At 50.6% G+C, this 27,128-nt stretch overlaps 1 protein-coding gene across 2 annotated transcripts in view; it reads right to left on the bottom strand.

Annotated features, from left to right (window-relative positions):
• The window catches only part of LOC308478116 (solute carrier family 12 member 9-like), a 92,002-nt gene that overhangs the window by 34,876 nt on the left and 29,998 nt on the right, over window positions 1-27,128 (bottom strand). For both annotated transcript variants that reach the window (XM_081007431.1, XM_081007430.1), the window contains exons 7-9: window positions 23,920-24,077; window positions 19,927-20,009; window positions 8,980-9,104 (exon numbers count right to left, since the gene is read on the bottom strand). In XM_081007431.1, coding sequence (XP_080863557.1) covers window positions 8,980-9,104; window positions 19,927-20,009; window positions 23,920-24,077 — 366 coding nt within the window. The remainder of the gene's footprint in view (window positions 1-8,979; window positions 9,105-19,926; window positions 20,010-23,919; window positions 24,078-27,128) is intronic.

The following is a 27,128-nucleotide window of genomic DNA, read 5'->3' on the forward strand; positions in this document are numbered from 1 at the left end:
CACCTACCTCACAAGGTTGTTTTCGTGGGGATTAAATGGGTAGGGGAAGAACCATGAACACTACCTTGAGCTCCCTGGAGGAAAAGCTGGGATATGAACGCAACAAAGAAAACTAAATCAATACATATGGAAGTTAAGAAAAATCAATGCCTCCCATTCACTCCAGTGACAAAGAAAGGAATGTGTGCTCATTGCGCAGTGCTGCCTCAACTGGTCCAAAGTCTTTCTTCCTCCTTCCCCAACCTGGGTAGGGTGAGGGAGTCCGGTGGGGAAGGGCTGTAGCTCAGCGGCAGAACAGCTGCTCTGCATGTAAGGTAAAGGTTAAGGGACCCCTGACCATTAGGTCCAGTCATGGCCGACTCTAGGGTTGCAGCGCTCATCTCGCTTTATTGACCGAGGGAGCCGGAGTACAGCTTCCAGGTCATGTGGCCAGCATGAGTAAGCCGCTTCTGGCAAACCAGAGCAGCGCACGGAAACGCCGTTTACCTTCCCGCCGGAGCGGTACCTACTTATCTACTTGCACTTTGATGTGCTTTCGAACTGCTAGGTTGGCAGGAGCAGGGACTGAGCAACGGGAGCTCACCCTGTTGTGGGGATTCGAACCGCCAACCTTCTGATGTAGAAGTTTCTAAGTTCACACTGCGGCATCTCCAGGCAGGACTGCGAATGTCCCTTGCCCCAGAAGCCAAGCCTGATGAGGAACGGTTGAAGGAGCTGGGTATGTTTAGCCTGGAAAAGAGAGGACTGAGAGGAGATATGATGGCCATCTTTAAATATCTCAAGGGCTGTCAGATGGAAGGCAGAGCAAGCTTGTTTTCTTCTGTTCCGAAGGGCAGGAACTGAACCAACAACTTCAAGTTATGGGAAAGAAGAATCCAATTAAACAACAGGAAGAACTTTCTGAGAGCCGCTCAGCCCTGGGAGATGGTGGGCTCTCCTTCCATGGAGGTTTTTAAGCAGAGGTTGGGTGGACACCTGTCATGGATGCTTTAGTTGAAAATTCTTGCACTGCAGCCGGGTTGGACTAGATGACCACAGGGGTCCCTTCTAACTCTACTACTCTATGATTCTCTGAAGACCCTGGAGAGCTGCTGCCAGTCTGTGTAGACTGAGTTAGAGGGGGCCTGATGGTCTGACTCAGTATAAGTCAGCTTCCTGCGTTCACACCAAGGAAGGGAACTCCTTGGGTGGGACTCTGAAGGGAGGGGCAGCACAGAGATCACTGTGTGGTTAAGATGCATCCAGCCTCTCCAGGAAACCCTGCAAGATGCCGTCATGCTGGGCTTTGTGCCAGTTCCTCCCTATGGATAGACAACGGCGAGTGCCCAGCATCCTGTCACACGCCAAGGAAGAAACCCCTGCAGGATAGAGCCATGCAGAGGGAAGGGGAGGGGGCTGCAAACCAGGCAAGCCCACCCAGGAGCAGGATTAGTCCCACAACAAGGGTGCCTGTCCCAAAGCACATCCACTGACTTCCTTGCACAGAAGCGGATGCCCCCCCTCACTTTGATGGAGTGAACAGAGCCAGAGTTTGGTCCATCTATCAAGCTGGTTGTTGTCAGCACTGACCACCAGCAGCACTGCAAGATCTCAGAGGCTGGAAATTGAACCCAGGACCCTGTCCGTGCAAAGCAGCTGCTCTACAACCAATCTGCAGTAGGCTGGGGAGAGGGTGGGACTCAAGAGCAAAACCTGCCTTGGCTGCGGTTGTTGCTTATTAAATTTATTAGCTGCTTTTTTGCAACTCAAAGCGGCTTACAGTATTTTAAGCAAAGAACAAGCACGTTAGAAAAATCTCACCCACAGAGAAAAAAAGGGCACTGATAGCTAAGGGCTGGTTAGAAAGGAATGTTTTTGCCTGGCACCTGAAGGTACGGTATCTTTGGATAAAGGTTGGCATGTAAACCAAATAAATGACATGCTCACAGATAAAGAACTTTGCCTCCCAGCTGAAAAACTCAACAGGTTATCTAGCTAGCAACCATCGGTCATGACATCCTGCTATCTCTGGGAACCATTGGGGGTTTGGGGGGCAAAAACCAGGTGGTCTCTGGGCACACTTGGCTTTGCTGCTTTGCAAAGCAAATAATACTCCCTGCCACACGCACTGCATTTTGTTGTTCAATAATAATAATAATAATAACAATAATAATAATAATGTGATAGGATTGTTGCAGGGAACTCACCCTGATTTTGCTCCAGGCCTGGGCTGCGAGGCTGACAACCTGGAAAAACACGTGTGGGTGTGCGCAAGCGTGCGCAATCGATTAGGCAGGTAAAAGGGCCTGTCTGTGGGTAACAGACCAGCTTATGAATGTGTGTGTGTGTGTGTGTGTGTGTGTGTTTGAGCATGGAGGGGTGGCCTCCTGCTCTCCCCCCCCCCCCGTCTACTCAGCGCTCAGCGCTGGAGCGCGATTAGCCAGCCGGGGGCGGGGAGCCCACAAGCTGTGATTTTCTCTAATTGTTGTTTTTGCTGAAAGGTAATTAAAATCCCTTTTTATTTCGTGTGTGCTGGAGACCTCGGCGGCTGTGCGGAGAGGGAGGGGAGGGGAGGAGGGGGGAAGTGGCATTTTAAGGTGGGGGGGAGGAAGGAAGCCATGGCAGGAGAAAGGGGGGGGCAAAGGAAAAAGGGTGCGGGTTGTGTGTTTTTTAAGATGCTGCCCCAGAGACCTCATTCTCTTACAGCCTTGAAATTGTATGTTGGGGGGGGGGAGACAAGGACCTGGGAGAGCAGAGTTCGAATCCTCACTTAGCCATGAAGAAGCTCACTAGGTGACCTTGCGCCAGCCATGACCTCCCTTAGCCTGGCCTACCTCATAGGGGTTATTGTGCTGCTTGGAGAAAAAGTGTGGATAGAAATGTACAACAGGGAGGCAACAGCACTCTGCACATGCTCAGGAGAAGCCCGTGCCAGACTTTCAGTAGCAGTTCCAAACCACTGGAGGTCTTCTTGCATGCCCCCATCTCTGCAACCTCACCTCTGTCACACAGAAAAAGTACCCTTCCTTTTCCATGCCCTATCTCTCTACCCCCCTCTGCCGCATATTTCTCCACCCACAGTACCCTGTGCCTCATTTCTCAGATGACTACGCCCCCTCCATTTCTCCCCACCGGCCTTCACTCTTGTCTTTCTGGTATCCTCACCTGTTAGCGCCCCTGGTCTGTGACCCCAATTTGGAACTTTGGAACTCCCTGACCCGGGAGATTCCACCGATTATTTCTTAGATAGTACCTCGCGGCCACACAAAATAAATTTTCAGCAAGCTCCTTCAGCCCGTCTTTTGGTTGATTTAACCTGCTTTGCTTCCTGTTTAGATTTTTCTTTTTTTCTTTTTCTTTTTTGTTCATCTATCTGTTGCTTCATTTTAAATTTGTTTTAGATTGTGTGTGGGTGGTTTTTTTTGTTTTACTCTATGCTTTTAGCTGCCTCGGGTGGTTCCATTTTTAGAACTGGAAAGGCAAGGTATCCGTGATCTTCTAAATAAAACAGACAATCTCACCCACCCAGATTTCAAACCCTCCCCCACTTCTAAACGAAAGAAAGAAAGAAAGAAAGAAAGAAAGAAAGAAAGAAAGAAAGAAAACCATGTGAATTTTACTGAGATTGTCCAGAAGGCTTACTAGCATCTGATCCAGATATTACAATCAATTCAGACGCTTTACAGAGATAATAAAAACTTATCCATTAAACTTAAAAGCCCACGTCTTTCTGAAATGGAGAGGTGTTAACGCCGACTAGGATGCATGCACGTCTTTTGAGTTTAAATAATTACGGGCGCACGCAGAAATTAATTATTAATATTGGCCGGGCGCCTTCGCCGTTTCCATCGCCTGGGAAAAAACTTCCCTGCTAAGTCAGGTCTAACGGCCCTACTTTTGGGGAGATGGAGGCATCTGCCTCAGGTGGCAGATGCTGGGAGGTGGAGAGCAGGAGTGTGGGGTTAGACAGCAGAACTGTGTGTGTCCCCCGCCCTGGCCTTGGGGGCACGGTGGGTGCTGCCCCATTGTCGACGATGCGATCAGATTCAATTGCCAGTCTAGCAGCCTTATGGAGATGGACTTGCAGGGGTTGCCATGCTGCCCCTGGGAGCAAAATGACCTGAGTTGGTCCAGGCCAGGCCTCAGCCAAATGAGGCACCCGTTGAGCACCCACTTTCTGTTACCCCACAAACTTCCGTCTCCCAGATCCCAGAGAAGGAGCGATAAAACTCAGGAGCAGGAGAGAAAAAGGTCTTGCCTAATTTATGCTCTTGACAGCAGTTAATTTCAGTGTGTGACCCTCACTGCACTCTGATGGTTACTGGCTACCATAAAAAAGCAAGGGGGCGGGCGGGAGAGACAGAGAGTCTGCGCATGGGCGCAAGGGCCCTCTGAACAATGAATGCTTCACCCTCAATGAGAATAACCCAGGGACTGTAGCTTGAGGAAAGGGCCACAGTTCACACAAAAGGACTCGTTTTCAACCCCTGGCATCCCTGGGCAGGGCCAGGAGAGACCCAGGTCGAAACCCTGGAATCACAGAATCATAAAAGTTGAAGGGACGTGAAGGGTCATCTAGTCCAACCCGCAGGCACTGCCAGTCAGTGTTGGCAATACTCAGCTACATGGACTACTGGCCCGACAGCTTGTTAGGTTCCTATATTCTTCAAATATCTCAAGGGTTGTCACATGGAAGACAAAGGAAGCTTGTTTTCTCCTGCTCCAGAGGCTGGGAGCCAAACCAACGGATTCAAATGAGAAGAAAGGAGATTCAGACTAGTAAAGGTAAAGGGACCCCTGACCATTAGGTCCAGTCGTGGCCGACTCTGGGGTTGCGGCGCTCATCTCGCTTTATTGGCCGAGGGAGCCGGCGTACAGCTTCCGGGTCATGTGGCCAGCATGACTAAGCCGCTTCTGGCGAACCAGAGCAGCGCACGGAAACGCCGTTTACCTTCCCACCGGAGTGGTACCTATTTATCTACTTGCACTTTGACGTGCTTTCGAACTGCTAGGTTGGCAGGAGCAGGGACCGAGCAACGGGAGCTCACCCCGTCAAGGGGATTCGAACCACCAACCTTCTGATCAGCAAGTCCTAGGCTCTGTGGTTTAACCCACAGCACCACCCATGTCCCCTCCACAGCACCACCTGCAGGACTAACTTTCTGATGGCAAAAGCTGCTCAACAGTGGAACAGACTCCCTTGGAAGGTGGTGGACTCTCCTTCCTTTGTAAGCAAGGTTGAAATATCGGTCATGGATGCTTTAGCTGAGATTCTTGCATTGCAAGGGGTTCAGCACCCAGTATTTTGAACACCCAGACGACACTCCTACACACTCAGCACGTTAACTGTGGTCCCAGAAGGTCCTTCTCTCATGATTTCACCTTTGCAACTTTTCTAACATTCACACAAACAAACACATTCCAACAAAGGTACAGTCCTCAATGTTTTCCTTCATGCTTCCAGGTCTCCACATTGCTATTTTAAACAGCACACTTTATGAGAAAATAATCACAGGAACAGTTGTAATAATAATAATAATAATAATAATAATAATAATTCTCCTCCAAGGAAGGAGTTGGGTTGCTGGCGGCACTGATGCTGGCCAATAGGCGCCTTCCACAGTTGGCGTTTACCCCTACTTCAAACTGGAACTTTCTGAAAAAACCTGCAGGAACCACTTTGCAAAGTTCGCACCGGAAACAAACAAGACACCTTTGCATCAAATTCGTTTCATGGCACTTTGAATCCTCCAAAACATTACTCATCTTGGTTTTCCCAGTGTGGTGTAGTGGTTAAGATTGTCGGACGAGGATGTGAGAGACCAGGGTTCAAATCCCCACTCGGGCCATGAACAACACAGGGTGACCTTGAGCTGGTCCCTGCCTCTTAACCTAACCCAGCTCATGGGGTTGTTGTGGGGATTAAATGAGGATAACCATGTACAAAACACCCTCAGCATGGTGGAGGAAAGGTGAGAGATAGATTCAATAAACAGAGCTGCAGAGTGGGAAGGGACCTCGAGGGTCACTTAGTCCAACGCTGCTTCAATGCAGGAAATTAATCACAAATAAACAATGCAAGCTCTCGCCTGCACGCAGGGCTGCAGCTGAGTAAATCCCAGCTAAGAAAAGGAAAGGAAGAGGGACGCTGTTCCAGGAATGCTGCTCCACGCCACTCCCCACTGTCTCCTGCTCCCCTTGGTTTAATTACCACTAATGTAAACTGTGCTCCATAAAAACGGCTGGCACTCGGCCCTGAAAAGCTGAGCAAGACAAGTACCATAAATTCACTGCAAAGAGCAGAATGCAGTCTGGGTTCTCTGCTCTCTCTCGCCCCCCAGTCCCCGCCCCCCCCCCGGCAATCCTTCCCTTTTCCCCTTCTTGGCTAAAAACGGTATTTGCTCAAGGGCAAAAGCTTTTTAAACAGGATCATAAATGCTTATTACACGGGCGATGTGCTCGGCTTGATGGGATTAGCTAGGGGGAGAAATTGATCACCAGGCCCTACGCTCCCCCCACCGAGAGAAAGAGAGAGAGAGAGAGAGGAGGGACCACTGGAGGCAGGGAAGTGGAGGGGGGAGAGGTGATTTCCCTGAGCTGCTCACCAGCGGGTGGACTGGCTTTTCTGCAAGCAAGGAGAGGGAGAGAAAGTCGGGGGGGGTACCTCCTCCCCATCCATCTACCCGCGCCCCCCCAATCCCCGCCAGCAGTATTTCAGACAGCCCCAGGCAGGCGCACTCACCTTGCAACATGCAACAAGCATTTTACCCGCCCGGAAGACCCATATGAAGGGGGCAGGGGGGGTCAAGGGGAAGGCAGAGTTACAGGAGCAGAGGAAGGAGCAGTATGGAGAGTCAAAGAGGAGGCTGAGAGGTGTTCTGGGCACCACAATTTAAGGAGGATGTTGAGAAGCTGGAAAGAGTGCAGAGGAGGGGGGCCAAGATGATCGAGGGGCTGGAAACCACGCCTTATGAGGAACCGTTGAAGGAACTGGGGGTGTTTATCCTGGAAAGAGCTGCATAAGGAGTCTGAGACAAGGCTGTCTTCGACCCCAGAAAGCTGGCAACTGTCAGAAGAAGCAACAGAGCCTTTGCACCATGGTGCTGTTTTCCAAAAGGGCTGCCCTCCCCATATGAACTGACTGCTTGTGCCATAGAACTTCCTTCCCAGATCTCTCTAGGTGAAGGTAAAGGGACCCCTGACGATTAGGTCCAGTCATGACCAACTCTGGGGTTGCGGCGCTCATCTCACTTTATTGGCCGAGGGAGCCAGCGTACATCTTTCAGGTCATGTGGCCAGCAGGACTAAGCCGCTTCTGGCGAACCAGAGCAGCGCATGGAAATGCCACTTACCTTCCCGCCGGAGTGGTACCTATTTATCTACTTGCACTTTGAAGTGCTTTCAAACTGCTAGGTTGGCAGGAGCAGGGACCGAGCAACGGGAGCTCACCCCGTCACGGGAATTCGAACCGCCGACCTTCTGATCGGCAAGTCCTAGGCTCTGTGGTTTAACCCACAGTGCCACCCGAGTCCCTCCCAGATCTCTCTAGTGCCCAGCAAAACGCCACACCTCCAGGACAAACCTCCCGGTTTAAGAAGGCTTTTTGCACATGCAAACAATGGTAATTCTGTTTAGAACTCCAGTTATTTTATTGGCTAGTGCATATGTTTGGTTTTACGACTGTGTTTAACGTTTGCACACGATTTCTATAGTAGGTCTCTGCCTTGATTCGTAGGCTGCTGTGAGAGCCCCTGAGCTGAGAAAGGAGGAACAGAATTTTCTATACATTCTCCTCTCTTTCCGCCAAATACCTTTCTCGAAACTGTTGCTCTACGAAGCAACTATGGCGAATCTCAGGCTTAGGGTCTGAATGTGGCCCTCGATGAGCCTCTACCTGGCCCTCGGGACACTCCCCTGGCCGCACCCCTAACTACCTCTGCTTCACACTCCCCCTCGAATGTTGACAGTCCTTGCCAGGTAGAGGACAGTGAGGTACGGTGTGTTTGTGCAGAAACTAGGTAAAATTTACATATGCTGTCCCGCCCACTTTTGTCTCTGACCCCACCCACCACTGACATGTGACATCATGTGACTCCCCCCCCAAAAAAAATGCCCAGAAGGAAGCATGATGCCCAGGCTGAAAGAAGCTCCCCACCCCGACTCAAGCAGCTAGTCCTCACACTTCACAGACTTGTCCACCAGATTCTCACTCGCCCTCAGCCTACGGGGCTCATGGTTGGTTTTCACACAAGGTGAATATAATAATATAATAATAATTTATTATTTGTACCCTGCCCATCTGACTGGGTTACCCCAGCCACTCTGGGAGGCTTCCAACATATATAAAAAACATAATAAAACACAAACATTAAAGTTTCCTCGTACATGGCTGCTTCCAGAGGCCTTCTAAAAGTCAAATTGTTGTTTATCTGTTTGACATCTGATGGGAGGGCATTCCAGAAAGTAGGTGCCACCACCAAAAAGGCCCTCTGCCTGGTTCCTGGTAACCTCACTTCTCTCAGTGAGGGAACCACCAAATGGCAGTTGGCACTGGACCTCATTGTCTGGGCTGAGCGATTGGGGTGGAGACTCTCTTTCAGGTATACAGTGGTACCTCGGGTTACAGACGCTTCAGGTTACAGACACTTCAGGTTACAGACTCTGCTAACCCAGAAACAGTATCTTGGGTTAAGAACTTTGCTTCAGGATGAGAACAGAAATCGTGCTCCAGTGGTGCGGTGGCAGCGGAAGGCCCCATTAGCTAAATTGGTACCTCAGGTTAAGAACAGTTTCAGGTTAAGAACGGACCTCCAGAACGAAATAAGTTCTTAACCTGAGGCACCACTGTACTGGGCCAAAGCTGTTTAGGGCTTTAAAGGTCAGCACCAACATTTTGAATTGTGCTCAGAAATGGACTGGGAGCCAATGTAGGCCTTTCAGGACTGGTGTAATATGATCCCGGCGCAACCCCAAACTCCTACACACAAGAGCCCCACATACCTGAAGTTTGGGGCAGATGCCCACTCGAGTGCAAGGCAGGCCAAATCCACGGTGGCATAGACCAGCAGGAAGAAGATGGTGACCACAGCGGCAATGGTGTTCAGCTTGCCAGAAAAGAGAACCAGCTGCAAGGGATGGAGAACAGAGAGGCGGTGAGAGACAGGAGACGGAAGACTACAGACTCCAACAGCGCAGGTAAAATACAGGCGATGGAGGGCTTTGCTTACTTAAAATCTTTATGTACACCAGGTTCAATAATTGTTTGCAGAAGTGGCTCCCAAATTGGGTGGTATTTCCCCCCTGGGCGGGGTGGGAGGCAAGGGGGTTGCAGGGAGCTGCAAATGGTTATTAGACTCTGAATCAAGTTCATCCATTTTGTTGAATTAATTAAACCAAACAGTTTTAATTGGATTCTGAATGAATGTGCAATTAATTGCTACTGTTTTATTGGGTTATTATCTTCCTTAGTGGGTCATGCAGGCTGCTATTCTGCTATTTTTATAGGGAAGGGGACGCTGAGTTTGTGGAATCGAGGGGTAGTTGGCTCAGAAAAGTTTGGGAGCCATTGTTCTGCAGGAGTATGCTGTAATAATTATTATTAAGGAAGGAACATTAGGAAGAACGTTCTGATGGTAAAAGCTGTTTGACAATGGAACAGACTCCCTCTCCTTCCTTGGAGGTTTTAAAGTAGACGTAGGATGGCCATCGGTCATGTATGATCTAGCTGAGATTCCTGCATTGCAGGGGGTTGGGATAGATGACCCTTGGGGGTCCCTCCCAACTCTACAGTTCTATGATTCAAGAGTTAAAACATTGGACACAAAAGCAGCTTACTTGGGAAACAATTCAGCAGCCAAAACCTTCTCCCTCTCATCAAGTTGCTCTACAAACAGCCGCACAAAATATTTCATAGCATTTATTTTACCCCTTGCATTTCTTCCAATAATGAACAGGTGTGTCTGCGTGGATCTCAATTCTAAACAGCATCCTTTCTGCCCTTATTTTGGCATTATTATTTTTTAACAACATTATTTTTAAAAACCCATTATCTGCATGAAAATTCACATTTAAACACGCATTTTGTTTCATTCCTCTGCTTGGTCCAGGAACCCTCATGACCCCTGCAGGTGCTGGCTCCACTGCAGACTTCTGGATTATTATTATTATTATTTATATATTGCCCTATACCTGGGAGTCTCACGGCAGTTCACATAATAAAATCAAGATATAAAACCACAAAATACCTAATCAAAATTAAAACAGCAACCCAGTACCCCCCCCCCCAAAAAAAACATTTTAAAAGGGCATGGCTTGTAAATCGGATCAAGCAAATGCCTGGTTAAAGAGGAACGTTTTTGCCTGGCGCCTAAAGGTGTATAATGAAGGTGCCAGGCGAACTTCCCTGGGGAGAGCATTCCACAGACTGGGGAGCTTCGGGTTCCTTTTGCTGAAGCCGGGAGAGCAAGACTCTCCTGGCTTCAGCAGAGAGGGAGAGCTGCGCAGCGCCCCTTCAGCCAAGCGGGAGGAGAAATGGAAGGGGCTCCGTTTCTCCTGCCGTTTCACTGAAGGGGCGCTGAGCAGAGAGGGGAAGAATTTTTTTCCCTTGTTCTCCCCCTCTAAAATAAGGTGCGTCCTATGGTCAGGTGCATCCTATAGAGCAGGGATCTGCAACCTTTAAGACAGAAAGAGCCACTTGGACCCATTTCCGAAGAAAAAAACACTGGGAGCCGCAAAACTATTGCGACATTTAAAGCATGTGCGCCGCTGCCCTCCGATCTGACAGCGGGTGGGAAGGTGACGTCGGGACGGTGCGTGACTAACGCACGCACCGCCCCCATGCGACGTCACAGCCAGTACAGCGCCCGCCACAGTGGGGAGTGTCGGGGCGCACAATGCGCCTCCTCCCCTCGCTAGTATCCGCCCCGGAGCTGCGGCAAAGGTGTAAAAGAGCCACATGCGGCTCCGGAGCCGTGGGTTGCAGACCCCTGCTATAGAGCGAAAAATACGGTATGTCTGGCAAAGGGCATGGCCAGGCAGTTCTGGAGAGCCACTGCAAGTCAGTGTAGACAACACTGAGCAAAATGGACCAGGTGCCTGGCTTGGAATCAGGCAGCCTCCTATGCAGGATATGGGAATGTGGATTTGACTCCGCACCCCCCAATGGTGTGGGATCCAAAGCAGCTCAGCTCAGGAGGGCCGTTCACAGAGCCTCTTTTAAACAGTCCTGGGGGGAACATCAGAAAAACTGCTGCAGGATCTTCCAGCAGCGATTTAGCACTGAGCTACAGCTGGTGAAGAGCGGAGTGCCCTATGGGGGGCGGGGGGGGGGGGTTGGAGAGGACAAAAGCCCTTCCAGCAGAGCTCAAGGAGGAAAGAGGCAGAGTGAGCTGGCAGTGCAAATGTACCCTTAGTCATACTAGAGGAGGCTGCTGGAACATCAAGATGCTGGGACACACAGAGAGAGAGAGAACACCTTGGTAACTGGCTGCGATATTGCTCACTACATCTGTGAGCAGGAAAAAGTTCCCGGAACAGAACAATGGGGGGGGGGGTTGGATGAGCAAGCACTTGAGGTTGAAGGCGTCTTTGTGCAATGCATCTGATCGCTTTGCAAATAAACAGGCAGGGCACCGGTAGAGGGAAGCACGCAGCGCCACAAGGCAAAAGACTCCCCTCTAGGGCAGCCTTTCTCAACCTGTGGGTCCCCAGATGTTGTTGAACTACAACTCCCATCACCCCTAGCTAGCAAGGCCAGAGCTCAGGGATGATGGGAGTTGTAGTCCAACAACATCTGGGGACCCACAGGTTGAGAACCGCTGCCCTAGAGAGAGCAACAAGGAGCAGCTCCCATCAGGCTCCTTTCCCATGACTGGCATCAGCAGGCTGAAGCGGTGGGAAATATGGGGAAAGTGCGGTAGATTTGCGGGTATAGCAGAAGGAGACAGGATCTGCCCATGCAATGCCCACCTGGTGGAAACTGTAGCTTACATGGCCCTTAAATGTAAAAGGTATGATGATCTCCACCAACAATTTCCAGACCATCTATGTATTCCAACATGGAAACCAGAGACAGAGGTTATACGCTTCTTATTACAGGGGAGAGACCAGGAGCTCACCAAGACAGTAGCTAAGTTCCTCTATTTGATTTTTTGTTGCCGAAGTATGCTGCAGGATCCTGCCCTTGCTGGAAACCCACAGAGATGAAACAGGTTGCTCGCCTTTTCTTCCCTTCGGCAAATGACTGTACTGTTGAAATGGCAAAGAGACTGCACTGGCCTATTTATTCTGTTTGTATTATGTGATGCCAATAAAGGTTACTTGAATAAAAAATATATATGGGGAAAGTGGGGCTCATTTCCTCATGTCCCCAAACTGCTTCCATTACAGCCACTGATTATGTGAACTACTCTTTAATATTAACAATCGGTGCCTGGGTTTCTGTGATGGCCTGGGATTCGGACTTGGATGCTGAACCTGAGGGATCCCAGCCTACACAGGATTCCCCGCCTCCAGAACCAGCTGAGCCGGGGCTGGGGCCTGAGCCTGAAGGGTCCTCGCCTGTGCTGGATCCTCAGGTGCAGGCACCAGCTGAGTCTGCTCTGGCTCCGGAGGTGATGGAGGACACATTGCCTGCAGGTGCTCCACTCTCAGCCCCGTCAGAGGAAGCTGAGGTTGCCTCTGGTCCGGTAACCCTCCAGCCTCTCCTGAGCTGCAGAGGCTCAGGGCAGAGAGGTGGAGGGAACTAAGTTCCCGCAGGAGGAGTGCTCGCCTCCAGGCCAGGAGAGGCGAGTCACCTGAGGATCGGGCCGCCCTATGCCTCAGGGCAGATAAAAGCCGGCCAGCCCCAGTCCCAAGTTGCGGGAGCAACATTGTTGGTAGCCTGTTCCTGCCTGAACCCTGTCCTGCTTTTCTGCCTGAGCTCCTGACCTGCCCTGGCTCTCTGCTTGCATGCCTGTTCCTGACTTCACCCGGCTCCCTGCCCTGCACCCAGCTTCAGCTACTATGGACTGCCTCCACCTTTGACCACGGACCGGACTTGGACCTTGCCTCTCGGGTAACCCACAGGACCAGCACAGTTTGCTTTTTTCCTCTTGCCTTGCTGATGTGGTCCGAAGGAAAGCAGAGCAATGTGTTTGGCACCAGCTTGGCTGCAGGAGTTGCTGGAAGGAGACCGTCCCCTCCAACAGGATACCAGCTAGAAAGTGCTCCATTTACCAGCCCACAACAGGATCTCAGACGGCAGCTGCTCAGAAAGGTCTCAGGGAGCTCCTGCCAGGATATTTTGAGTTGGACTCAGTGCTATGGGAAACAGCTGTAATATCAGCGGTGGAGAATCCTAGGGCCAATTCCTGGCAGCATATGGGAACGTCCTCTGCTCTAAAACCCTGGAGAGCCGCTGCCAGTCAGTGTAGGCAGCACTGAGCTGGCTAGGACAGAGGTCTGACTGCATCAGGCAGCTCCCATGTCCTCACAAATCAGTTCTCATCCCTAAAAGCCTCTCCCCAGCCTTGCTAGACAAGATGCTTTCAACAGGGGATGCCAGGGATTGCACGTGTGTCCTCCCCACTAAGAGGTGCCCCCCCTGCTGCCCTGGATCCCCACAGCCCCCCTCTCGCTGGCAAGGAGTGCAGCCGACCTGCCATCATTGCTTGGTGGGGGGGGGGGGCAGGGAAGAGGCTGAGATTATGCAGACCATCTAAGCAATTGGGGATTTTCAGCTGGTTGCGAGTTAATAGTGTGCACCGAGTGGAGATCGTGCCTGGCCGCTGTAATGGGGCCTCCCCCTCCCGTCCCCCTCCCCTGGCACTTGCCTTTGATTTATAATTCATTTAGCTGCTCATCAAGGTAAAAGAGCCACTGCTGAAAAGTAGCGTGCCCCAGCCCTGAGTGGGGCGGGGGGGGGGAACACTGTGTGACTGCAGGGGGAGGGGGACCACAGGGGAAGGGGTGGTCCGGACAAGGCTAGGCCAGGGACACTATCACTGCCTGTTAGGGGGACCTCGAAGAGATCAAGGCTGTGGTATCACAGCTCCAAGAAAGGCCAAATAGAAACAGTCTTTTTTCAAGCTTGGGGGGGGGTGCTTAAGAAAAAACTGGATGCTGGATCAGGCCAAAGAACTAGCTCATGGGCCCAGGGGCTGGATACGGCCCAATTGCCTTCTAAATCCAGCCCGCAGACGGTCTGGGAATCAGCATGTTTTTACATGACATCATCATAACAGCAATGATGAATAAACCAATATATTGTGGTGTTCCCTCCCAAGATAGGGTTGGCTGTCAGCTCGCTCCCTTTTAAAGCCTTTGTTCATACCTTGTTAAAATACATATATATATATATCACCCAGTTGTTTGTCTTCTATCTGATTACATTGGTGGTGGGTTTTTAAAAACTGTTTTCAGTTTTATTGTCTTTTTAATTGCATGGTCTTTTTGTGTTTTCATGCAAGTGTGTACAGCTTTTTAGGACTGAAACAGAGCATATAAACGCTTTCATACAACAAAGCAGAGGCAGGGAACTTGAAGTGTTGGAAAAGGTCCAGGAAAGGGCAGCCAGAATGATCACGGGGACAGAGAGGCACCCCCAGTGAGGAAAGGTTGCAGCGTTTGGGACTTCTTAGTTTAGAGAAAAGGCAAACAACTTCCGAGCACAATTCACAGTGTTAGTGCTGACCTTTAAAGCCCTAAACGGCCTCGGTCCTGTATACCTGAAGGAGCGTCTCCACCCCATTGTTCTGACCGGACACTGAGGTCCAGCGCCGAGGGCCTTCTGGCAGTTCCCTTGCTGCGAGAAGCCAAGTTACAAGGAACCAGGCAGAGGGCCTTCTCGGTGGTGGCACCCGCCCTGTGGAACGCCCTCCCACCAGATGTCAAAGAAATAAACAACTAACAGACTTTTAGAAGACATCTGAAGGCAGCCCTGTGTAGGGAAGCTTTTAATGTTTAATAGGTTATTATATTTTAATATTCTGTTGGAAGCCGCCCAGAGTGGGTGGGGAAACCCAGTCAGATGGGTGGGGTATAAATAATAAATTGTTGTTGTTGTTGTTGTTGTTGTTATAGGAGTTTATAAAATTATGAATGGTATGGGGAAAGAGGATTGAGGAAATGCACAGTTGAACTACGGAACTTGCTCACAACGCAGGAAGCAGTGATAGCGACCAACTAGGATGGCTTTAAAAAAGGACTGGGCAAATTCATGGAGTCCCACTTGCTTCTACCTTGCTCAGAACCAAGCTGGAATCCTGTGTCCAGTTCTGGGCACCTCCGTTTCAGAAGGATGTTGACAAGCTGGAAGGTGTGCAGAGGAGGGCAACCAAGATGATCAAGGGCCTGGAAACCAGGCCTGATGAGGAATGGTTGAAGGAGTTGGGTATGTTTAGCCTGGGAAATAGGAGACTGAGAGGAGATATGAGAGCCATCTTCAAATATCTCAAGAGTTGTCCTATGGAGGATGGAGCAAGCTTGCTTTCCACTCCAGACCCAAACCAACAGATTCAAGTGACAAGAAAGGAGATTCCGACTAAACAACAGGAATAACTTTCTGGTGGTAAGAGCTGTTTGACAGAGGAACGGTCTCCCTCGGGAGATGGTGGACTCTCCTTCCTTGGAGGTTTTTAAGCAGAGTTGGATGGCCATCTGCCATGGATGCTTAAGTTGAGGTTCCTGCATTGCAGGGGAGTTGGACTAGATGACGCTTCAGAACCTTCCAATTCCATGATTCTATGACAAGACAGTGTCCTTGTTCTCCCACCCAGGAAACAAGAGCCTGGGACTCAGGTGCCCAAAACGGCCACTTCTGTGGGAAGATCCCCTACCTGGAATCAACCAATGCTGTGCTGTGCCACTGATCCCAGGTAGGGTGCAGGAACAGCACCAAACATGTGGGGGAAAGATTAAGAAACAGGGCCTCAAAACGTATGTTCTGGTTTCAAAAAATGGGATCTGGGCCTAAGAAGCTTGCAGACTCCTGAGTTGACGGTCATTGCTATCCTCTAGCTCGAAGAAATCCAAGCACCATTCAAGCCCCAAGCCATGTAGCAAGCGCTGCCTCCCCCCCCCCAAAAAACCCCTCAAGTCTTTTGCACAGCGAGCGATGCCGCATCTGTCGCCAGCCATTGAATCTGATCCATGGTGACTTCAATTGGGCTTGAAGCACCTAATGGCTCCCTCCCCTTTTGTGAGTGCACCGCAATGTTCTTTTCCGGCTAATGGGGCAATTTTTTTTGCATTACATGTATTTGTCCAATTTGGCGGAGCAGCGCACGCCTGTGCGGCCGAGGGAGCCGGGGGGGGGGAGAGATAGACGGCAGCTCCAGCAGATTAAGCTGATGGGAGTCTCGGGGGGGGGGAGGCATCGCTGCAATCCTTCTCTCGGAGGCGGAGAGGGGGCATCTCGCTTTGATAGGTTTGCAAGCGGCGTCAGACCAATTGTTTAATGCACCTGGGACAATTCCGACGGAGCCCTGATAGGGATCTCATGTTCAGCGTGCGCCAACTCACTCCATTGCCTCCTTCCGCACCCCCTCCCTGGCCAAGCCCCCTTCCTCCCACCCCTCCCAGCTTCTCCCCCGGGCCTGCAACAGCTGCCCAAAGCTTGCCATGTTCCGGGGCACAGGTGGCATAGGGCCTACAGCAGCCTCCCCCAAGCTGGCGCCCTCTGTCGTGGCCAGGCAAGACTTGGAGAAGAGGCGTAGCTCAGCGGTAAGACGTTTGGCTTGCACGCAGAAGGTCCCAGGTTCAGTTCCCCAGTGGCATCGCCAGGCAGGTCTGAGAATGCCCCTGGGCCGAGACCCCTGGAGATCTGCTGATAGTCAGCATAAGCAGTCCTGAGCTAAGTGGACCGGTGGTCTGGTTCAGGATAAGAGGCTGCTTCCTGTGTTCCTCTGTGGGTCCTGGTTCAGCTGACTGAAAGGATGGCTCAGTCGGTAGAGCATGAGACTCTTTAATCCCAGGACTGTGGGTTTGAGACCTACGTTGGGCAAAAGATTCCTGGGGTCCCTTCCAACTCTACAGTTCTATGGTTCTACAGCTCAGAACCAGCCAGTACACATCTCCCCCAACTCAGTCTCCATATTTCCCCAGGTTGCTGCCCTCTCTGCCTAACCAAACCACAATATCGCTGAGACTTGGATTCACTATCTGGTAACATTTGATCCTGAAATCCACTTCTCCCTTCACAGAAAGCCTATTTTGTGCAGCGCTGCCTCTCTCCAACCCAGCCACAGTTCCAATTTTACCATCTCGGAGGGGACTGTCATTTTGTAGGAGGCCTTGATGGGAAAGCAGGGGGACGCAGGTGGCGCTGTGGGTTAAACCACAGAGCCTAGGACTTGCCGATCAGAAGGTCAGCAGTTTGAATCCCCGTGACGGGGTGAGCTCCCGTGGCTCGGTCCCTGCTCCTGCCCACCTAGCAGTTCAAAAGCACATCAAAGTGCAAGCAGATAAATAGGTACTGCTCCGGCGGGAAGGTAAACGGCGTTTCCGTGTGCTGCTCTGGTTCGCCAGAAGCGGCTTAGTCATGCTGGCCACATGACCCGGAAGCTGTACTCCGGCTCCCTCGGTCAATAAAGCGAGATGAGCGCCGCAACCCCAAAGTTGGCCACGACCGGACCTAACGGTCAGGGGTCCCTTTACCGTTACCTGATGGGAAAGGGATTCATTTCCTTCCCACCCCCCAGGGCTATCTTAGCAGCTTCCACCCTGCCCCTCCTGCTATTTGTTGCAACAGCTTCCAAAGTTTCTGGTCCTCATGCTGAATGCTCCATGTGCCTCCTGTCACACCTTGAGGCACGAGATAGCCTCCTCAGCACACTCTGATTCATCAACATAGTTTCCTCGCCTCTCCTTCAAGACTTGCTCCTTTGCTGGGGTTCAGATCAAAAAGAGAAAAAGTTCTGGGGCTCAAACTGCTCTTAACAGCAAGCCCAGCTGCCTAAACCTCAGTTGCGTTTGAGTGCACACTGGTTTTACGCAGCGACGGAGGAAATGCACTCTGCATGTTCTCCAGCAGCATTCTTCTTCCTGCATCTTAGAGCTGAGGCCTGTTCCACAATCAATGCATCACCCCAGTAAGCCAGTCCCAGGCCAGCCTCGTCTGCGGCTCCAGGGACACCAGATTCGCTCCTTGCCCTTCCTCAGCTACGCATTTGCTCAGATCCGCATCGCCCGTCTCGCCCGTCTAATGCATTTATTCACCTGCACATTTAGAAAAAGAATCCTAACCAGCCTTTTGAACAAAGTGCCTCCCAAAGGCAGCTAATGACAACATAAAACAGATGCCGATAAGGAGGAAAACCTAAGCATTATTTTACAGGAAAGGACACCGTCACCATCTGAACCGTAACGAGAAATGATCGGCAGGAAACAACGAACTTCAACGTAAGATCATAAGGCAAGCCCTCCCGCCTGGATCAGGCCAATCCCCTTAGAAGTTATCCGCTGCTTTGCAGGATATCTTTGGGAGAAGAAAAGGCTCTGGAGTAAACCCTACACAAATCCAGAGTGGAGTCCCTAAGGCAGTTGGATCGCACCCTCTGCACCTCCTTCCGCCAACTCCTGCCGCCATGCTGGTGCCAAACATCTTGCTCTGATTTCCTTTGGATCCCCATCAGTGAGGCTGAGAGGGGGGGTCTTGCTGTCTGGGCAGCCCAGGACCCCCATACACACGGCCCAGGCTTGCACCCAGGGAGGTCACTACAGCATTGCTAACACAGCGGTTTGACTTCAATCCCAGAGGCACGCTCCATTGTCTCTCGATACAAATGGATGCCTACAAATTGTTCCTGTTTTGAATAGTACATGTGGAAAGGATCTCGGGGTCTTAGTGGACCACAAGCTCAACGTGAGTCCACAGTGTGATGCAGCAACAAGAAAAGCTAATGCTATTCTTGGATGCATCAACAGAAGTATAGTGTCCAGATCAAGGGAACTACTAGGACAGTGGTACCTCAGGTTACATGCGCTTCAGATTACAGACTCCGCTAACCCAGAAATAGTGCTTCAGGTTAAGAACTTTGCTTCAGGATGAGAACAGAAATCGTGCTCCGGCAGCGCAGCGGCAGCAAGAGGCCCCATTAGCCAAAGGGGTACCTCAGGTTAAGAACAGTTTCAGGTTAAGAACGGACCTCCGGAACGATTTAAGTACATAACCAGAGGTACCACTTTACTGATCTATTCTGCCTTGGTCACACCACACCTGGAATACCGTGTCCAATTCTGGGCGCCACAATTTCAGAAGGAAGTTGACAAGCCGGAACATGTACAGAGGAGGGTGAGCAAGATGATCAAGGTTCTGGAAACCAAGCCTTGCAAGGAGAATTTGAGGGAGCTGGGTATGTTTAGCCTGGAAAAGAGGAGACTGAGCCCATATCCCGGTCTCTGCGTTCCTGGCTTCTTGGTCCTTTGTAGTCCCCATTGACAAATCTACATTTCCCTTTGAGATCCAGTCTGCTCTCTTCTGCAGCTGCCACCCTGGGCTTGAAGTTGCCCACCTTCAGGGGCCAGCAAGGCAGACCCCACCCTCCCTGTTTGAGAACATTGACTTTCTATATTAATTGACAGTTGCTGTGATGCTTTTAGTTCTCCAGACTTCACTTTTGCAACATTGGTTCTAGTGCTGGGGGTTGTTTCATAGAACCATAGAATTGTAAAGTTGGGAGGGACCCCGAGGGTCATCTAGTCCAACCCGCTGCAAGGCAGGAACCTCAGCGAAAGCATCCCTGGCAGATGCTTCCTGCTGGCTTTTGTTCCGCTGCTCTATCGATCCCCGTTTTATTGGGACAGTGGTTTTTAATCTCTTCTATTCTGCGCGTCGCCCAGGGAGCCATTGTTATTGGGTGGCTGATCGATGGAATGAACAGAAACCAAACAGAAATCATCGTGGTTAAAATAGCAGCATTGGGAGCAGGAAGAGAAGCAGCAAAACCAGGGCAATGGGAGCCAACTCACCTGTACCAGGATCCAGGAGAAGATTACAGCCATCCAGGGGTTTCCATCATGGGAAGTCCGCTTCGCAGGCCCCAGAACTTTGCCTTCGTTACCAGAAGGGGAACGGAAAAGAGAGAGGCAGCACACTACATTAGAACAAGGGCTTCTATAAAATCGGTGTTTATTAAAGAGAGACAGAGAGCAAGAGAGAGCAGGGAAAGTGACCACCTAGAGCAGCAGTGTGCAGAAGGCAGATCAGAATCTGCTGCTAGATCTCCAGTAATCTGCACTACGTCCGCAAGAGTTTCTGACTCCCAATTGTCTAATGCTAGCAACGATAGCAAAACCACTCGCAATTAGATAAATAATAATAATTGGGAGAAGGAACAAGAGAGGCTTTTTTAAAAAAAAATGCATGCATGAAAATGCTTTGTGAAGTTGATTCGGGCACTGATTTCTGATCCCTGGGATGAGCATGTGCTCAGAGGCACCCTGTTCCTTAATTCCAAATATACACCTGCCTCCCTGAGCCACTTCTATTTGCACCTGGCTCCCTCTGGGGGTTCCAGCAGAAGGTAAAGTAAATCCCACAAGGCTGGCGTCTGCCCACTCCTAATGGACAGGTCCACAGCAGAGTGTTGACGCCCGTTTTACTACATGTTAATTAAACGCTGAGGCTGAAATGTTCCATCAATTAATTGGCTGGCTTAATGGATTGGGGGAAAATCAACTAAAACACACCCCACCTGGATTAATCAGGGCCAAGCTATGTGCTTTTAAGTGCAGAGCAGGAAGTGAAACCAATTGGAGGGGGGCTGCTAGATGCAGACTAGGTCCCTAGTTCGAGAGATAGGTAGGTAGGGGGAAATTTAACTCTTTGCCACCCTTTATGTCTTGATCTAGAATGGGGTCAGCAAACTTTTTCAGCAGGGGGCCGGTCCACCGTCCCTCAGACCATGAGGTGGGCCGGACTATATTTTGAAAAAAATACAGTCATACCTCATGTTGTGAACGCTGCGGGTTACGTCTTTTCAGGTTGCGTCCCGCGGCAACCCGGGAGTACCGGAAAGGGTTACTTCTGGGTTTTGCTGCTTGCGCATGCACAGACGCGCAAAATGGTGTCACGCGCATGCGCAGAAGCGGCGAATCACGACCCACGCATGCACAGATGCGGGTTGCGTTCCGTTCAGGTTGCGAATGGGGCTCCGGAACGGATCCCATTTGCAACCAGAGGTACCACTGTACATGAAGAAATTCCTAAGCCCCACAAATAACCCAGAGATGCATTTTAAATAAAAGTACACATTCTAATCATGTAAAAACACCAGGCAGGCCCCACAAATAACCCAGAGGTGAATTTTAAATAAAAGGACACACTCTACTCATGTAAAAACATGCCGATTCCCAGACCATCCGCTGGCTGGATTTAGAAGGCAGTTGGGCTGGATCCAGCCCCCGGGCCTTAGTTTGCCTATCCATGATTTAGATAGTAGGGGTACATGCTGGCAATCTACTTATGGAAGAAGGCACCCCTTGAATCAAACATGATTGTTTCTTTTACAATGCAATAGCACACAGGCACAGATGGGAGGGAGAGATGAAACCAGCCACTTCTGTTTATGAAGACAACCGCCCTGCGCCCTGTTCTGGCTGGCGCTGAAACACCTGGAGGGCAGCAGGTTGGGGAAGGCTGGCGTATGAGCTGGACTGTGGGGTAAAGGTTGCTGAAATGCAAGAGCAGCAAAGGAGCCCAGCAGAATGGAAGCAGCAGCCCCTTCTCTCAGTGAGGTTATTGGGCTGTTGCTGGGCAAAAAGAGATCTTCAGAGGCCCTAAGCATTTAAAAGATCTTGGTGCCCCATATATATCTAATTCAAAATATAAACCATAATAAACAGTAAAATAAAATCTTATTTTTCAAAATGAAACTAAACCTACAGTAAGGTGGAAAATAATGTTAATTTTTGTAGACTTTGTATTGGGGGGGGAATCTCTTTCTTTTTCTAATTGAAAAGTCTTTGATCCGATCCTCAAAACTCATCTTACGTAATGAATCTGCTTCTATACTTAATAAAGATAAGGCACCCGGCCTGCCTTGTTGTTTAGTTGTTCTGTTGGGATTTTTAATCTACTTCAAGGGAGAAAACGAATGCTCAGCTGAGCCATTTGGGACCATTAAGGTTAAAAAAACCCAGCAATGGAAAATTTATGTGGTTCCCCCTTCCTTTGATGCCCTAAAGCACATGCTTATTTTGCTTAATGGTTAATCCAGCCCTGTCAGCATCTCCCAGTAGCATGTCTTCTCTGAAAATCCTGGAAGGCCTCTGCCAGCCAGGGTGGACAATACTGAGCCAGATGTTACCAACAGCCGCGTTCAATATATAAGGCAGCTTCCCACATCCCCTGCCCTGCCGGCAGCAGTCTTTGAGGGTGGGCTTCATCTCTGCCCAGGAGCAGAGCCCCGTCAACAGGCCCTGCCAGGCGAGGGCAAAGGCAAACCAACCTGACTGGCAGTTGCCCACGCAGCCCGTCAGGGAGGCAGAGGACTCTGAAAGGACGGCCAAGTGCTGGAACAAGGGAGCTGCTGGGGAGAGCCAGGCAGGGAGGCAGACAGAGCCAAGCAGGAGATAGAGGAGAGGGCGCAGAGGACTGCCAGGCAGAGCTAAGGATCTTCCAGACTGCAGAAACAGCTGCATTCAGCAACAGCCCCCAAAGAGTATTAAGGCATGGAGTGTGTCTATGTGTGTGTAGGGAAACTAAAAGACCAAAGGTGGCAGGTTAATTCCTGTTCTGCTTTGTATTTACGTACTGAAACAACTATTTGTTTTCTTTCGCAACATCAAATTTATTCTGCGTTTGTTGAATTGCTGGTTTTTGTCGTTTTTTTCAAACTACTGACACGCTCTTCATTTTGTGTATTTGTGCTTTCAATGCTTTTGTCTTTTGATGTTTTGAATGTTTGCTGTGAGATACTAGTGATTTGTAATTGTTTCACTGATTATTTGTTGATTAATCTATACGATTTATGTTGCATTTGTTCGGTTGTTGTTATTTACTGTTTGTGAGCCGCTTTTGAGATTCGTGTGAATGAAGTGCGGTATAGAAATATAATCAATCAATCAATCAATCAAATCAGCTCAGTGTGGAAAAGCTTAGTAAACGCAGCCAATCAGAAACTGGTACCCTAGATCAGCCTCCCCCAACGTGGTGCCCTGCATCTGGCTGTGGATGATGGGAACTGTAGTCCATAAGAAATCCAGGTAAGCTGGGAGACGCTGTCCCAGACTGTGGCCTTGGCACACTGGCACTGTGCCCTGACAATTCAGGGCAGTGATGCTTCCGTATGCCAGCTGCTGGGAACCAAAGGAAGGCTCTCACGCTCAAATCCTGGTTGCTGGTTTCCCACAGGCATTGGTTGGCCACTTTGAGAACAGGATGCTGGACTACGTGGGTCACTGGCCTGATACATCATCATCATCATCATTTATTTATACCCCGCCCATCTGGCTAGGTTTCCCCAGCCACTCTGGGCAGCTTCCAACCAAATATTAAAACCAATACAGCTTCAAACATTAAAAACTTCCCTAAACAGGGAAGCTGTCTTTTAAAACATCTGATGGGAGGGCGTTCCACAGGGCGGTCGCCACTACCGAGAAGGCCCTCTGCCTGGTTCCCTGTAACCTCACTTCTCACAGCAAGGGAACCACCAGAAGGCCCTCAGAGCTGGACCTCAGTGTCCAGGCTGGACGATGGGGGTGGGGACGCTCCTTCAGGTATGCAGGGCCGAGGCCGTTTAGGGCTTTAACGGTCAGCACCAACACTTTGAATTGTGCTCGGAGCCACATTTCGGTGCATTAGGAGCCAATGAAGATCATTCAGGACCAGTGTTATGTGGTCTCGGCGGCCACTCCCACTTATGGCTCCACTTACGTTCTTATGTTGGTCCATGCCTGCCTGCCAAGGAGAGACGTTGCTAAGGCAAGAAGTAGGCCCAGGGAGGCAGAAGGTCAACTCACCAAAGAGGTCGTCCTTGGCCAAGGCGTAGAGGATTCGGGAGGCCCCGATCAGGTTGCTCATAGCGGCCGACAGAGTCGAGCAGTAGACGCCAATGATGACGAAGGGAGGCCAGATGTTGATGTCCCTCAGGAAGCTGTAGTCCCGCTGCAGGAGGAGCCTGAGGGGTGAGAAGGGGGAGACTCATGAGAACGTAGCGGTGGCCGGATGGATCAGGCCCACAGCCCATCGGGCCCAGCACCCTGTTCACACAGCGGCCAAGCAGATTCATGTGGAGAACCCGCAAGAAGGATTCGGGAACAAGCAGGCAATTAAGGATACATCCTTTGACAACAGTTAATTCATAGAACTGTAGGGGACCTGTGGGGTCATCTAGCTCAACCCCCTGCTATTCAGGAATCACAGCTAAAGAATCCCTAGCAACTGGTCAATTGGTGTCTATTCATGTCTCTCTGTTGCAAACTGCGCACGGCAGAATACAGCAGGACTCAGTCGGCAGAGCGTGAGACTCTTAAATTCAGGGTTGTGGGTTCGAGTCTCAGGTTGGGCAAAAGATTCCTGCATTGTAAGAGGTTAGGCTAGATGACCCTAGTGGTCCCTTTCCAACTCTACAAATCTATGATTTTATGATGCTTTTTTTAATGAAAAAGCAGTCTCTAAGCAATTTTATAAATAAACATAAGATGTCATAGGGACATTTTGCCGCAGAGTGATAACCCCATCCTCAATCTGGGCATGAGCTCGGGAGAGGCTCCTGTGTGCTTCTCAGCGAGACAGCTTGGCTGAACCAGGCTGGTTGCTCTCTACGGCTCTGCCATCCCAGACTCCAGCCAGTCCCTCTCCATCTGAGCATCTGAAATGACCCCCTCTGCTTTTGCCTGGGGTGAGGAACCCTGGCCTCCTCCCTGCTCCATTAGGCTCCAAAATGAGCCCCTTAGGAACACTTGCTGGGGGAAGAGCCTTCTGCTTTCAGTCCATTACAGGGACGGTCAAGACCCTGCAGAGGGAGGCTTCCAAACCCGCGGGGAGAGCTCAGTCAGTAGAGCACGAGACTCTGAATATCAGGGTTGTAGGTTTGAGCTCCATGTTGGGCAAACGATTGGGTTGGAGTTGGAATAATGACCTGCGTAGCCCCTTCCAACTCTACAATGCTATGATTCTATATCCCAAGGAGACAAGCTGATTCCCACCTTGGCGAGGCCCTTGTTCAGAATTCCCTCCTGGAGCACAGTCAGCAAGAGGTCAGGGAAGCCCCCAGAGGGCCGGACTGTTTTGAACATAGGTAAAGGTAAAGGGACCCCTGACCATTAGGTCCAGTCGTGGCTGACTCTGGGGTTGCGGCGCTCATCTCGCTTTATTGGCCAAGGGAGCCAGCGTACAGCTTCCGGGTCATGTGGCCAGCATGACTAAGTCACTTCTGGCGAACCAGAGCAGCGCACAGAAATGCTGTTTACCTTCCCGCCGGAGCAGTACCTATTTATCTACTTGCACTTTGACGTGCTTTCGAACTGCTAGGTTGGCAGGAGCAGGGACTGAAAAACGGGAGCTCACCCCGTCGCGGGGATTCGAACTGCCAACCTTCTGATTGGCAAGTCCTAGGCTCTGTGGTTTAACCCACAGCGCCACCCGGGTCCTGTTTTGAACATAGCCCAAATCAAAATCAGACCCAAAGGAATCTGCCATGCTCCCCTGACCCCATTTTATTTGCTGCCGTGGCCTTAAAAGAGCAGCTTGTCCTGCAGACGCAAGCAGATACAGTCATACCTTGGATTAAAGACGCTTCAGGTTGCGTTTTTTCAGGTTACGGATGCACCGAAACCCAGAAGTACCGGAATGGGTTACTTCCGAGTTTCGGTGGTCGTGCATGCGCAGAAGCGTTAAATCACACTTAGCACATAAGCGCTGAATCGCAACCCGCACGTGCACAGACACGGCGCTGTGGGTTGCGAACATGCCTCCCTCACGGATCACGTTTGCAACCCGAGCGTCCACTGTAATCACGTTCCCCTCCTTGCAGCAAAACATTTGGAAGGTCAATTCCTGCTAGTCAAGCTGGTTTGAGAAGCACGCTGAGATGGCCTGGCATCTGCATGGCCAGTTTGGTAAGCTAGCATGCTCTGTATGGTCAAGGTCTGGGCACCCCCCATAAGAACACAGAAGCAGCACAGCATAGTGGTTTGAGTGTTGGGCTACGAACTGGGAGACCAGGGTTCAAAACCCCACTGGGCCATGAAGCCTGCTAGGTGACCTTTGGCCAGTTGCTGCCTCTCAGCCTAGCCTACCTCACAGGGCTGTTGTGGGTGCTGGGGAAGGATAGGACCATGTGCACCACCTTGAGCTCCTTGGCAGCATGTTTGGACCCATAAGAGCATAAGAAGAACCTGGTGGATCAGGCCCATGGCCTAGCCAGTACAGCATCCTGTTCTCACAATGGCCAACCCGATAACCCAATGGGAAACCAGCAAGCAGGATTTGACCACAAGAACAACTCTCCCCTCCTGGGGTTTCCAGCTACTGACATTCAAGAGCATCGTTTGTTGCCTCCAATTATGGAGGCAGAGAATAGCTATCATGGCAAGTAGTCATCAATAGCCCTCTTCTTTCAAAGTTGCCTTGCCTCCTGTGGGAGGGAGTTCCACAGATTAACAATCTTCCCACACGGCATGCCCACCAGTTCTAAGGATTGCCTCAAACCCAGGACCTGCGCTTTCATTTGCCAGAACAAGTAGCTCTTCATCTATGAGGATTCTTGCCAACCTGGTGCCCCCCAGACTACAACTCCCATCAACCCGAGCCAGCACGGCTGATGGGAGTTGTAGTCCAAAAGAGACAGTGCTTGGCAAAGGATGATCTATCCTGAATGAGCCATTGATTTGATCGAAGGCGCTTGGTCAGTCTCGCGGCTGACGGCGCTCAAAGAGCCGCTTGCCCAAAATTCAGTAACAGAAATAAAAGGAGAGGGAAGGCAGAACTTTCCTTCACGCATTAAACTATACAAATGGCCAGGCCTTAATTGGATTTTAACAAGAGGCAGTGAGCAGGTGGGAGATAAATTAGCACGGGCTATCAACGCCAGTGTCTTTGGGCAATTAATACCTAATTACCCCCAAATTGATCGCTTTGCTAATAAGCGCAGCAGAGGGGGGCGGGGGTGCAGGTGGGACTGGTGTAGCGGGGAACCAGTTTGACACCCTCCCTGCCCCAGTTGGTG

This window comes from Podarcis pityusensis, assembly GCF_964106645.2.
Source record: "Podarcis pityusensis genome assembly, chromosome: 5".
In the NCBI taxonomy this organism is placed as follows: domain Eukaryota; kingdom Metazoa; phylum Chordata; class Lepidosauria; order Squamata; family Lacertidae; genus Podarcis; species Podarcis pityusensis.